General features: G+C 38.2%; 1 protein-coding gene across 1 annotated transcript in view; it reads right to left on the bottom strand.

Annotated features, from left to right (window-relative positions):
- RASGRF2 (Ras protein specific guanine nucleotide releasing factor 2) overlaps nt 1-15400 on the bottom strand; it is a 236943-nt gene that overhangs the window by 107880 nt on the left and 113663 nt on the right. The window contains exons 13-15 of the mRNA XM_055342302.1: nt 7154-7236; nt 1872-2120; nt 836-1224 (exon numbers count right to left, since the gene is read on the bottom strand). Of these exons, the coding sequence (XP_055198277.1) occupies nt 836-1224; nt 1872-2120; nt 7154-7236 (721 nt within the window). The remainder of the gene's footprint in view (nt 1-835; nt 1225-1871; nt 2121-7153; nt 7237-15400) is intronic.

Below are 15400 nucleotides of genomic sequence, written 5' to 3'. Positions count from 1 at the left end.
CAATATTGCTGATCTTATGGAACTTGCATATCCAGGAAGGAGGAAGAAAAGCGTGAAAATCCTGAGGCAGAAATGATTGAGGTGTTTCTGAGACACAAAAAGGAAATCCCTGTGACTATATCCTAGTAGATGAGGGAGCATGACAGGAACAGGGGTTGAAGAGAGAGACAAAATCCAAGTCTCATAGGATCTGAAGGCCTTGTGAGGGAAAATGAATATAATCAGGAAAACATATCTAATTCATCTTTAAAAAAAATCATTTGGGGTGCCATGGACAATGAACATCGTCTCAGATTTTATTTTTCTCCTTCCATCTCTGTTGTAATATGAAGAAGCATTGTCTTGGTAACTAAACTGAAGAAGCCATCTTAATGCTTCCAGGCTGGGTCATCCTCAGCAGGGGAGGCTGCAAGCAGTTACAGATGTTCAAGGCAGACCCTGGAGAAGAAGAAGGCTCTGAGGCCCAAGTTCACAGAAGAGGATGCCCACTACCTACCTCTACACAAAGTTTTATATTAGGCTCTTTACCCAGCCAGCCTTAACCAAATTCCACGAAGAACCTTCTAGTAATACCATTCAGATAACTCTGTTCTTCCATATACAACTGATGACAATTAGCCTTTTGCCGTAGAAGACCTCAGGACAGCTACTTTTGCTCTCCTTTGCACACAGGCTAGAGTTACCTACAGGAATTTCCTCTTCTAACTAGCCATTGTATTCATTCTACTTTCTACAAAGAAGTAGGAAAACTATAAAGAAAGGGATGTGGGGTTCCAGAAGGAATGGTGGGAAAGGGGGCCGGCAGCAAACATGGGGTGTGGCAGCTGGGTAATACCTCTTTGAATACTTCGTTTTAGCTTGTTACACAGATCCATGCGGGGGTTATCCACGTGCTCTTCTACAGATCCCGGGCTTTGCTCTGGAGAAGGAAGGCCTCTGCTAAGATCCAACGGTACCTTCCCGGTGTGCGGTGGTGGGGAGGCAGCGGGGCTGTGGGTGGCGGTAGGACTACTGGATGCTGAACAGGTGGTCAGGTCCAACGCTCCTATCCTTGAGTTCAATGGAGAAGTCAAGGACAGCTTTCTGGCCCTCACTGGGGAGGACGTCCTGGACACAGCCAGCGGTGGGGGGGAAGAGAATTTGCGACACAAGCGTGGGGATTTGCCATCCACCAAATGTTCACCTCTATTGTTCTGGCTGGTAGCAAAAAACAATTCTAATGACCTAAAAGTGAGAGCAGAAGCTATTAACAGATTATAGCCAAGTAAAAACTATTCCCCTGATATCATTCAGAACATGTTCCCTACATGAAAAGGCCACAATATCATCACACTTCTGTTGTTGGATTTCCTTCATTTAAATGCTACCTATATACCACACACTTCCAAAAGGAACACAGACACTTTTTAGACTGGGTCTAAACCCTTGCTTACTAAACTGTGGCCCAAAGACCAGCAGCACGGGTATCTCTGGGGAGCTTGTTAGAAATGCAGAATTCAGGCTCTATCCAGACACGCTAAATCACAGTCTGCAATTTAACAAGACCCTTGGGTGATTCTTAATGTGTGTGAAAGTTGGAAAAGCACAACTGTTAAAAATAATAATAATAATAGGAAAGCCTAAAACAATAGAGTTAGCTTCCAAATAATCGTGGAGCAAGCAAAGATGACCTGGGGACACTAGGGTTCTCAACTTCCTCTGTGGAGAACCATCTGTGACCTCTACCCACCCCTTCTCCAGGCAGGGCATATAAGTTCCCAGGCAAGCCAATCCTGTAGGAGCAGCTCTGCGGAGTGTCTGTCTTCCCATCCCTGTGGAGACCCAGGGACCAGGGGGGGCTAACTTTCACGACAGGCAGATCCTGGGCCTACCTGACAGGAATGGAGGTAAAAGGCCTCTTGTATATGTCAGAAAGTTTTGCCAGCACCACAGCTGCCGTAGTGAAAATACGATAGGTGTGCAGAAAGGTATTGAGGAAATCGATACTGAGAAATCGTAAGTCTGTCAGCCGCTCCAGGAGGCGCTCCACGCTGGCATAGCGGATCTGGGGCACTTTGCAGGAGTTGAGTGTTTTACTGAAGCAAATGTCGGTGTCATCTTTATGAAGACGGGCATCAGACCTACGCACAAAGCAGGAACATAAGAATAAAACCAGGACGTGGCTTCCTCTCGGCCACAGAGTATTTCAGAATGTGGACACATGCACTTGTATGGGGGCTTCCCATTTCAGTTGATAAAAGATGTTGATATGACTTATTACATGCAAGAAGGCAGGGCTATTAAAACACCAAATAAATCATTATAATTTAGGAAGGTCAGAATTAATTGTGGAGAAGGTAATAATAATCCATTTCACTCTGTGGATTCCTTCTGCAGGGGAAGAAAAATAATTTTCCCTCTACCTTTCTGAGTTCTTGGTGGAGACTTTTGTAATAAAAGACAGATTAGCAGGAGATAAACAAACATAAGTTGATTAACATGCATCTCTCATGTACACACGGGAGATACCCAGGGAAAAATAAGCAACTCCCAGAGGTGGCTTAGAATTCAGGCTTAAGTACCATCCTAATGGAAAAGGTGTGTGTGTGTGGGGAGAGGTACAGGCCTCTTAGAGGAGTGTAAATGATTTTTAGGAAAGATAAATGGGCCCTTAGGAGACTAGATGGGAGGTATGATAGTTAGGGACAGTTCATCCAGGTGGGGTGTTGACTTCTAGTCTCCTCTCCTACAATAAAAGTCAATCCTTCCTGGTTGATGAAATTCAACCAGGTTGAATTATGGTTCTTAATTTATGACAACTGAATGCCTTTTGGAGGATCTGTATTTAGGTAGCAAATAAGAGGAGTTCAGAGAAAGTTTCTCCCTGCATTTGCTGTTTTTCAAGTGCCTACAGCTCAATCAATATGCCCAAGTGGCATGTTTTAGGGTGGTACATTCTGCTATCCTTTACTTCTCTCTCTACATCAATCATGTTTTCTTAGGGAAATGAAACCAAATGCCCTATTTAGCAGGGACATTGCTTGTGATCTTAGATCAGGATATCAGAAGTGTGCCTAAAAAGTAATGGGTGATGTTCTTCCCACAGATGGGGAGAGGGGACAGGAAGACACAGATATCACTGCTATATCTGTGGTTATTTTTTTCCTCACTTTTAATTTTGTGCATTTATATTCTTCCCTTTTTTCTTAACTAAACCAACAAGTTATAGTCTTAGGTATTTTTCTCTTTAGAGCTGGCTCTTTAATCAATTCTACTGTTTTTCTATATTTTAATGTATTCATGCCTGTCCTTATTTTCTTTCCACACTTTCTTAGTTTATTTTGTCATTCTTTTTCTAACTTCTCTAACTGAATGCTTAATTCATTCCATTCTTCCTGGCTCATTAATGCATTTAGGGCTATCCATTTTAGGAGTACAGTTTAATCCATAAATTGTGTGCAATGTTATGTCTTCATTATTTTGCAATATTTTGTAGTGTTAAAAATATCTTCATTCCAAAAGAAAAAAGAGTAATGGTAGAGATTCACCATTGCCCCCTGCAGTGTTCTGCTTTTTTTTTTTTTTCCCTCACCGTGTAAAACCTACTTAACCCTACTGGATTCCCCAGGTGCCTGAGCAGCATGTGCAGGTGGATGAGCACACTGAGGGGAAGGTTCACACAGCAGCCCTCACAATCATTGGCTGTGCTCAGAGCCCTCAGCCTGTGGCACACATTTGTTAGAAAGGGCAAAAGAGGCCAACAGAGAGGCAAAGCTTGTAAGAGAACATGCTTGGAAGCAGAAGTGGAATCCAAGTGGGGCTCAAAAAAATGCACACCTTCATTAGGACTGCCCAGACTTTTTGCATTCCCTTCTGAGACTCTTTGTTCCTTCCACTGCAGTATCTCAGAACAAGCCATCGATGAAGTTCTGGATTTCACCACTTGATTAAAGGACATGCTGCAGGGCCAGGAACGTTCAGTGAGGCAACTGCTTGCTTAGAATCAGTTCGCTTGTTTTGAGTACCCTTAATTAGCCCCTTCAGCACTTCGAGGGTTTTAAAATTATATATTTATTTTCTTTCAAATAAAAAGGAATCAATAACTTTCTTAGCTTGCTCTTGGAAACTTCCCACCCCAACATATGCTTGGTGCAGGCAAAAGTACTTCATTTGCAGGCTCAAAAGAGCATTTTAAATGAGCAGCTTACCCTGCTGAGGAACTAAGGGTGGCCTGTTACTTTGAGCCACATTATTGATCTCGAAAATACACAAGTGCATCTTTTTGAGATTCTTGAAAATAGTGTGGGGCTCTTTTCCCCCACTCTTTATGTGACCCTTATTCTTTACTTTTATGGTTTTTAATTTTCTCATTAGGAGAAAGATCGTAGAACTTTCATGAATCAATCAGTCTTCTAGAAGATGACTGATTAAGGTAATCACTTTCTCCCCAACCATTTTCTCAATAATAATCTCTATTTTCTAAGAAAGTGAGATCAACTATTATTAAAAGGAAGGAAGCCTTATCCTACCATACTCTAAAATGGAAAGCACTGCTTAAAGGGGTATCTCCACTTAATAAATATCATAATTTTGCATTCTAATGGTAGTTTAGAGCTTTGCATCTTTTGACATAATTACTTGATTCAAAACATCAGAAAAAATGGGGCACCTGACTGGCTCAGTCAGTAGAGCACGCAAACTCTTAATCTCAGGGTGGAGAGTTCTACCCCCACATTGGGCACGGAGCTTACTTAAAAAATAACAACACTGGAAGAAAAAATATGTGTGGCAACATTAAATTAAAATAAAACTAATTACACCACTGTCCTTCAAAATTATGATTACATTTTCCTTTTAAGAAAAGAAAATAAATTCAATATAATGAAATTATTTGTCTTTTATTACACTGAACACAGTGTTTATTTCCTAAGGGACTCTCCAGTAAGGTAGAATGCATTACCTAAGCCTCCTGTGACAATAACAATTCCTTTCTGGTGAATACTGTAAAAAGCAATCTTGAGACATCAAACCCAGATCACCTATTATAATTACTAAAGTTTTAAAGGGAAGTGAGTGCCTGCAAAGTGATGCCATGTCAGTAACAGATACAATTAATATAGTTTTTCTTTTAACTCTCAAAAAAAGTTCTTTTTTTTTTTTTTCGTGGTATGTAGCTAAGGAGATGCACAGGGAGGCACTACTACAGGACTTAGGGTAGAATAGGGCCACAGAGGGAATATCAGAAGGAACAGAGACTGCAAAATTATCCTCTTGCCTCTGACAGAGGAAAACTAGACTCAGTGAAGCTGGGAAAAATGAAACAAAGAAACATAGGAGACTTTCCTCTGCTGTGGGTTTATGGCTAGAATGGGATAGATGGGCATCAAAATGTGCATGACTCTAATACAAAACCTTTACAGCCTGAGCTACAGGTTTCTGCCCTAGCAGAAGAGCAGTCTCCATTCACTCAAGGTCACTCTGTGCACCTGAAAGGGGGAAAGCTTGGTCTGTGTGGGGGGTGGTTACACAAATGAGGTTGGACATGGGCATTGGTCAAATTGACCCCACAGGGGACAGAAGATGCATTTGGGTTCCAGCCATAACCAGTCAGGCACAAAAGGGAAGTTTGCATCCGTATTTGTTTTTAAAGTCAACAAAATGTATGTCTAGCATACGCGAAGTAATCTTAGGGTTTAGGAGCTTATAACTTGGCCACAATGTCCAACTTACATATTTTCATTCTAAAGCAGTTGGGACTTTCATGGCTGTCTAGCCTTCAAGAAAGTACTTTCAGAAATGAATAAAAGTAACATAGGCTATTTTGTGAAATATTAAAATAAGAATCCCATGGTAGAAAATTTAAAATTTAAATCATCAAACCCAGTGATGTGAATTTAAAAATTAAGTCACAATTTAGACCTTTTGGTTGAATACTGCATACCTGGTCTTAATCTTAGCATCATACATTTTTAAATAATGTGGTTAAAAAAACTATACTGTATTAAAAACCAAAAATAACTTAATGCTAAAGGAATCTTTGCCCTGGAACCTTAAAATGATTCTACCTAAAATGTTTTTAAATTTGACCAGTAATTTAAAATATTATCATTCTCTTACAGTTTATATTTTCCTGTAATAATTACAGCAATAGTATAATGTACACTGCCTTCATCTCAATAGTATAATGTATACTGCCTTCATCTGATACAATAATTAGTAAGTTCTAAAAGCTATACTGTTGGGATGGTGCTAAGCATACTTATTACCTATCAAAAGAGGAAAATTAATGTTATTTATTGCCTTAGCACAAACAGCTCAGACCTAAAAAAAAATCCACATTAAAAATGCATAGAAGACAAATATTTTCTTAGTTTTCGTGTAACTTTTTTTAAAAAGATATAACAGGACTGCTTTCAAAAATACGTTTTATTCTTAGAATTTGAGCTGCAAATAACCAAAAAAAAAAAAAAAATGAGAACAGGGAACAATTTGGTCAGCTTCGAAATACTCCTGAAACACTTCCCGAATTTGGAATAGAAAAAAGTATGTAGAGACAAAAGCATTAATACAGAGAGCAATGGCACATAGTTAATGATACCACTTCTCATTTTAAACTACAGTTTCCCTATTGATCACCTTATAGGATATGTTTTGTTAACAAAATAGAGAAAGAGCATGATGACAGACCTGGGCAAATCCACGTATGAGCAGTAGGTAAACATACCATGGGAAGACCAGTTGACTCATGTCAAGTGCCTTCGAAATCTAAATATATATCTCTACAACCAAATCCGAGTAATACGATTCATACCCACTGGGAAGATGCCAGAAGAATCTGCCATCCTTTGAGACCCAGCTTCTGACCTTGGATACATCTGGCTGTCACAACTTTCTATACTGAACTTGAAAAATCTCATTAGGCTTTTTGTCTTGAACGAAAGCACATGTAACAGTATAAAAAACATTTTTAATGCTATGGATCAATAAACTATGAAAAGCCATTTTGAAAGTCTTATGATTTAAAGTAGCATACCATGAATTATCACATTCCTGTCAAGAAACATACTCATAAAAATGAAGTGGAATACTACTGAAGCAATATTTTATGCAGGGCTTTATCTTCTTTACCAATTCGACTTGATTAAAATGTAAGGGAAAGGATTATTACACTTACTTAATCATATGGGGCACAGTAACTTTGGAATTCTCCTCAAATACTATAGTCATTAAACCATTACACCGTATATTGTCCACACACTGTGAAATGAAAAAATAAACAATTACAATCCACATGCAAACCTGGGCAGATCATATATTCTCAGAATTGTTTATAGCCACAAAAACAAGTTTAGTTTCTCATTTCATCTGTGCGCGCACACACACACAGCAGCAGGAAACATTATACTTTGATGAACAGATTCAATATCTAGATACCAAAACTGTGCACCTGGCGAATACCTGAGGATAGGTATAAGAGCTGTATTCTCCTGGAATGTATTTCCTAAGGACTCTGGCCTCAGTGTCACATCATGACAATTCTCTGTCAGTAGCTGCACCAGTTGAGAGGTTTATACCTTCTGACAGTAATTGCCTCTGCTGTATTCATTCTCTGCCCGAGGATGGTCTGGGGCAGGCTGAGTAGAAATGATGGCTTTCTTGGATGGAATTCATCTTCTAGATCACTAGTAAACTCTATGCCTGCCTCTGAGGTGTTTTTTGCCGACAAATTCCCACATTTTACTAGTCTCTCTAGCAGTTTCTATTGGCACCATGTTGATTTGATGAGGATGCATTGTGTACTTTCTCCTCTTTCTGGAATGCATAAAGCCCTATTCATCATTTCTCTCTTTTCTCTAGAGGAGGAAATTCAAGAACTTTTGCTAATTTCCACTGCCTTATTTACTTTTGCCTTATCAATTTAAAAATTCCCTCTGCAACTAGAGAAGGGTTAGAGAAGGATTTATTTTGAATTACACATATTTCCTTTGAACAAAACAGAAAATGAGAAAAGATTTAAGCCATTTTTCAAATCAAAAATTATCTCTAGTTACTAGGATACGGCATAGTGATTTATAACAGTAATTAAATGGTGTAAAGAGGTTGATTGGTGGAGGGTGAGGGCATGGGAAAGAGTGTTATATAAGGACCGGACTTACACACGGGGGGAGAAGACATGGGATAAGTGATCCTTTACCCCAGTGGCCTTCTTTTCATTCTCAAGGTTTCTAAAGCACAATGAGGATGCTGCTTGAGTCACCAACACAGGAAGATGAGAGGACAGAGATGGTGTTTGGTGAGAAATGTGGAAAATGAACAATGTTCCTTCAGTTTCCTTTAACATTTCAAGCAAATGGCATAGTTACACAAACAACCGTTTTAGGATGATTTAGGATTATAGTTTCCATGTTTAGATTTCTCTTTGGTTCTTAGATCAACCTGGACTTTTTATATGATAATCTTTTCTTTTTCCTCCCTTTCTTTCCTCCCTCTCTCTTTCTTTCTTTCATATATTTTAAACATTCTTATTTTATAGTCTTTTCCAAGTTGCCATTCTACTATCTGAGGTTCCAGCAGTATTAATTCTACTGTTCACTGTGTTTTCTGACTCTCTCATGATAGATAAATTACTCACATAATTGTAATTTTTGATATTGAGCACACTGTCATGAGGCCTGAATTGTAAAGTGTTGTGTTGGGTTTTTTTTTTTAAGATTTTATTTATTTATTCATGAGAAATACAGAGAGAGAGAGACAGGCAGGGGGAGATGCAGGCTCCCTGAGGGGAGACTGATGGAGGACTTGATCCCAGGACCCCTGTAAAGTGTTGTTAATGGAATGACTTTTGTGTTTGCTCCTACCAAGCAGTCCTAGGATTTCAACAGTGCCAAAAATTGCTTTTACATTAATTTCTCGGTTTGCATTTTTCACACCATGTGAATACTGTGCATTTAAATTTGAAATCCCATAGGCCAGAAATACGTTCATTTTTTTCAAGGGAGATTTCTGAAAAATCAGAACCCAAGACAAAACCAAACTTTCTTATTTCTTTTTTGGGCTAATGGGAAGAGCTTTTTGAGTTCTTATCTGATGGAAGGGATACCCTTCCAATATCTAGGCTTTATTTAAGGAGCTTAATTCCTTTAAGGGATCCAAGGCTACCTTGGCTAAAGCTCCTCAGGCTTGGGACCAATACTCAATCTAAAATCATTCCTAGGTCTCTATGTCTTCAACTTATAAGCTTTCTGCTCTAACTTTAAGTTTCTTTAGTATTAGAGATTTCCTTTTATATCTGTAAATATCACCAATGTATTAATTTTTTTATTATACTGATTTTATATGTTAAACATTTCTGTTTTTGTAACTAGGGGGGAACTAAATCAGCTCAGTCCTCTACATTGTCAGAATTGGAACTTGAGATAAATATTTTAGATCCAAAAGAGGTTTATGTGACTACTCTTGACCATCTCATTAGCCAGTGTCCTTTCTCATTCATAAATCTTTCTGATTTACTGTGTGAAGCATTAAAATTATTTTCAAGAGAAAAAATGTTTTCACTTATGCTCAGGTTTCAGGAAATCAAAACATACCTGCAATCTGAACCAAAGCTCAAAGACCATGTAATAAAAATCCTCATTTCCTAGAGGCTCCACAGACAAGCTGCAGCGACAACATGGGTGAACAAAAGAACTCTTGGGGGCTCTGTGTCCACCAGCTCTACTTCAACAAGAGTATTATATCTCACTTCCATTTGGGACTTTCAATAATGCTGCACTGGAGAAAGGGTTTCCTTCCATAAAAAAAGTTAGACTATAACAGAACAATGTACGTATGAATATATTTATATTGCAAAGCATGGTATATATTCATGACCATATAAGCCTGTCCTTTAGTTATGTTGGGGAAAAGTGACTGAGCCCTGGGAAAATGAATACAGTTCACTCATTCAAGAAGAATCAGGATAAACTAGGTGTCACATCTCTAAGCACACATCAAATCTATGTGAATTAAACCTTGAAATTAATAGGATTAAGAGTATAACATGTATGTTCACAATAGCCCTGTGTAAGTTTGATGCAATTGGTCCTTAGACAATTGTTGAGAATGACTTCTCCAGCAAGGTCTTTTGAGGATCTTGCTTAAGGCAATACCTGTTCAAAGGTCCGTAGTCTACTATGTCTCCACCCTTTTTACCTTCTAACACTTCTAAGTAGCGGGAAGAAAGGTTAGATTCCATTTTTTTTCTTTTAATTCACCTTTTAATTTAAAGTAAAAAATTCTCTATTGATTCCAGAGAAGCTATTTTAAGGGAGAAAGCATGTGAGAGTGCTATAGATTTCTTTACACAAGGTGTACATTTTCACACATCTGCCCAAACCAAGCTTAGAGGTGAATTTTAATTCTGCATTTTAGTTAATACCCATAATTACAGAAAAATCTGTTTAATACACTATTATGTATGACAAGAAGACATGCATAAATGAATGCACTATATTGAAATAAATGGTCAAATCCTCAGCCTCAAATTTTTCCCTATAAATAGATGAAAAGGGAAGAATTATTGGTCAAGACCATTAGCTATTTGTTCGTTTTGTTGGAGGTGCCAACAGTTAATTATGGCCTTACTGGTGTAACTAAAGGTGTAATTAATCATTCAAGCAATTGTTACTCCTAAAAATTATAGCTCCAGAGAAAGAGGTCTGGCAAAACCAATAGTCGTAATTTTTATATCGAGTTCTTTATGTGAAACTGAGATTGTATCAATACTCAGAAACCACTTTATTATCTTAAATAAGAGCCATAGGTGATTAGTGTAACATGGTACAATAACTTAGCAAGGTAGCTTCAAATCAAGTCACAAAAAAATTAAGATCTAGCAAAATAGAGTGACAAAAATAAAATGATGAAATAACGGAGGACATATTCATAATTTGACTTGAAAGAAAATGTTTATTTCCCTAGTCTATAAGGATAGCTCCAATGAATAGATGTCCATCTGGCATAAAAGATAAGAAATAAAAATGGTAGAAATGTTAATCTCATTGATAATTATAGAAATGTAAATTAAAACCGGTGGAGAATCCTACCACGTTTCCATTAAATAGGAAGATGTGATAGATATGACAAAACTCAACATTGGCACAGGACTTAGAAAAAAGTTGCACAGATACCTTGCTGATGAGGTAGTGAAATGATGAGGTACAGATTTCTTGCATTTTGGCAGTCTATCAAGTCATGAATCACGAAGTCATGGAAGTGAACAGGCCCTTTGTACCAACCTGACCCTCTGTAGGGAAGATAGGACAACAAGGGACCTTGAAAGGGAGAGTAACTCCCTGTATAACAATGAGCAGCACCACATCACATATTAATGCTAAAACCCAGAATATATCCAATTATTTAGGAAAAGCTGGAAAAGAGGTATGTTAATGTGGTAGTATGTATGGCCATTAGAAGACCCCAATATGAAGAATCTTCAGGAATACAGAAAGGTACAAATGAGGTAAAACACGAAAATAATGTATATATACACTGAGAGCCAAACTGTAAAATTATTTTTGTATGGCAGGATTGTGGAGGTTTTAGAGATGGAAACCACTGATTTTCAGAGCAAAGGTTCTCCAATTTAATTGTGCAAAAGTGATCTGTGGAGCTTATTAAACCTGGGGGGTGTCTGGAATATAGACTCAGGAATCTGCAAGTTTACAAAAATCCTCAGGCAACTCTACCATAGTTATCTGTGGAAATACTTTGATAAATATTAATTTAGTGTGCTGAGTATTGGGAGTATTATTATTTCCTTTTTACGTCCATATTCTTACATATACATAATAAAATATTAAACAGTACATTTTCAAGCATTCAGTGGGCTCATCTTATTAAAAATGAATATGTCCAGAGATATACTGGGAGACTGACAAATACCATCACTGTATGTATATTGCATAATTTCCCCCCTAAAATGAAAATATTTTAAGCAGAGAACAAAGCCAATGGAGATGCAGGCTGCTTGGCAGCTGGCTAGGCTCAATCAATAGCACAACCCTACAACCCACTAATGAAACCTTGCATTGGCAAAAAGGCTGAGTACTTCAGAGCACTCAGTACTATACTCAGCTTTTAGGAGCAGTTGACACATGACCGCTTCCTCCTCCTTGGTACATTTCGTCACTTGACTTCCAGGACACCACACCCTCGTGGCTGTCCAACCACACTGGTGGAACCTTCTCAGTCTTCTCCATGACCCCTGACTCAGTCCATAGCCCTCTTCTCACTTCTATCCCTATTTACTCCCTAGGTGGTCTCAATACCCTCACTGCCTTAAATGTGACCTAGATGACACAGACTTTCCCACCTGAACCTCTCCCTCTCCCCTAAGTGCTGGACCATTGCTCACTTAACAACTCAGTAAGTTGCTTACTTAACAACTCCATACAAATGTCTAACCGCCTTCTGAGACTGAACATATCTGGAGTAAGCTTCTGATATTCACCACAAAATCTCTGTTAATGACAACTCTATTCTTCCAGTGGCTCAGGCCAAAAACTCTGAAGACATCCTTGACTCTTCTTTTTCTCTCCTACCCCAAATATAAGCCATAATTAAACCCTGCTGGCTCTACCTTCAAAACGAATCCAGAATCAAAATCCTTATCTCGGACTCCATTCCTGCTATGCTGATCTGAGCCTTCAAGAACCCTCACCTGGATGACTACCATACCCTTCTCATTCAGCATCCTGTTTCCAACCTTACCCTCCATTCCCAGTCTATATGCAACACAAGAGGCCAAGAAACCTTTAAAAAGGAAGTCAGATCATGGAATTCCTTTGCCAAATTCTTGAAGAGGTTTTCATCTGACTCCGAGTGCAAGCTAAAGACCTTTCATTGGTTTAGGGGGCCCTCCCTGGTTGGACCTTTGTTACCACCCTGATTTCCTCTTTTCCTATTCTCCCTCTCATACATTCCACTTCAACCACACTGACTTGATGTTGTTCCTCAAAATAGGTAGTGTCCTCCTACTTTAGAGTCTTTGCAATTGCTCTTCCTTCTCTTTGAAATGACTTTCCTTTCTTCACATACTCGTATGGTATTTCCATCACCTGCTACAGTCTTTGTTCAGATGTCTCCTGTAGCCTGAGGTGACCACCATTTTAAAAGTGTACCTACCCACACCTACCCCCAGTAGTGCAATCCTTTCTACCGTGTCCCATCACCTTCTAGCATAAAATAGTATGCTTTTATTTATTACATTTACTCTTTATTTTCGATCTTCCTCTCACTAAAATGTAAGCTGTATGAGGTCAGGGAATTTTTGTTGTTGTTACCTCTTTTGTTCATGATATATCACAGGTGCCTAAGCAGTACCTGGCATATAGTATCACTGCATAAATATATTTGTTGAATGAGTGTAATAATATATGCCAAAGCCACACAACATCAAGGCTCCATCAAATAGCAATTTCATGAATTATATAATTGGCACTCAAAACGATATAACTTTCTGTTAGCTTTATTTTCCAATTCACTTGTAGACACAATCTAGTAGAATTTAACATATCAGCCATTGAGACTTAGGGAAAAATATGAAGAAGTTGTATACTTCTGCCTCAAGATGGAGTCTAAGTAGGTAGACTCACTTGGATGCTTATGGCAGACAAAGCATTGTACTCTTTCTTGAAGAAACCAGTTATAGGATCATCCAAGCACTTAAGGGTTTTTCTTCCATAGCAATGCCACACCAGGCATGCTAAGGAAGGTTTGGAGCTTTTATCAATTCTGTATCTTAGGAGCCCCAGTTATATCATAAGGTAGAAGCTAGAAGCAGCTAGAAAAACATTTTTGCCTACTCCTATTCTCCCCATTTGCTTTACTTATCTTAGCTTCCTAACACCTACGTTGTTGCATTACACTGTCCATGGCCCTTTCTTCCCGATTGGCCTGCCTATCTCTTCGAGACCAGGGACTACCGCCATATCCCTGATACCCACATGATACCTGGTAGTATATGTTGATTGCTCAGAAAACATTCATAGAATCAGTGGGTGATTCAGAGTTTCATAAGGTAAGAGATGTATTACAAACAGGGACTAAAGTATTAATTCTTACAGCACGGAGCTAATGAAAGTATTAATAAATCACCACAAGGATATAATTATGCAAATATAGAAGATCCCAAGTTTTCATTCTTTTTTTGGCCAGAAAAGAAGCATCTTCATTTCAAGCTATTTATTCACCGTCAAAGGAATCCTGGGGCATATACATAAAAATCCAGCCTTCCTGTAGAGAAGGTTTAGAATGCTAATAAGGTTTGGTTTTGACTGGATTAGGTTTGACTCCTGACTCAACACAGTTGTGTAACTTTGGACAAACAGCCTTCCACCAAACCTCGTGTGCCTCACCTATGAAATGGGCTGATATTTCTGTCTACCTTCAGAATACCATTGTAAGGATCAAACTAGATTAAGTCTGTAAAATTTCTTTGACACATAAAAAAATATATTTTGCCCTATATTGTCTATTTTCCCTCAGTTCTTAGTCATTCGGAAAAAAATTAATATTTTTACCTAAGATTTATATATAAATTACTATGAGCTCTTCAGAAGAGAAAAGAAGGTATTTGAATCTACAGTATAAGCTTTTTCCATTTGCCCCAATCTTGAGTTAACAACTTGGAAAATAATTACCAAGCCTTTTAATATTTTCCTTACATGAACATTTTTCTCCTATGCTGGCTAATGGAGTAAAAATTAATGTGGAGCTTGGATTTAGGAATGCCTAAGCCCAATCACAACTAGTTTTGATATATCTCCAATTTCTGAATAAAGGCAATTCCTTAACTGAGCATTCCCGATCAAGGAAAAGTAAGTAAATCCATTTCCTAATTTTTTTCTATATGAAATAAAGGAAAGCTCATTTTCAGGTTTCATACTATAGACACTTTTCTTTGATGGGATTCTTTAATTTGTGATTTCTCACCAAGGCCCTTGTTAGCTGTTTTTGTATCTCTCACCATTTTCCTACCTCAGAAACAAAGAAACAAAAGATCATTGTGGGGATCATTGGATAATTTATCACTAACAGGGCAATTTTAAACACTCTTCGACACAACCAATTACACTTATAGCTTGTACAAAAATGCCCAGAAACTAAAATGCAAGTACCACATTTCAGGTAAATGTTAAACTTACAAAGAAAAACAAACAACAAAGACAAATGATTCCAGCTCTAGCAAGATACACAGTGGTGATGGTAGTGACCACAGCAACCAGATGGAAGTTTTTTTAATAAAAACAAAATAACTAAAAATCTTTCCCTCCAAGTTTATGTTGTGAAATTAAGAAAAATGACAACAGGGATGCCTGGGTGGCTCAATGGTTGAGCGTCTGCCTTTGACTCAGGACGTGATCCCGGGGTCCTGGAATTG

Source organism: Nyctereutes procyonoides, unplaced genomic scaffold (assembly GCF_905146905.1).
Source record: "Nyctereutes procyonoides isolate TBG_1078 unplaced genomic scaffold, NYPRO_anot_genome, whole genome shotgun sequence".
NCBI lineage: Eukaryota > Metazoa > Chordata > Mammalia > Carnivora > Canidae > Nyctereutes > Nyctereutes procyonoides.
Note: the sequence above shows the minus strand (reverse complement) of the source record. Positions and strands in the feature narration are given on the sequence as shown.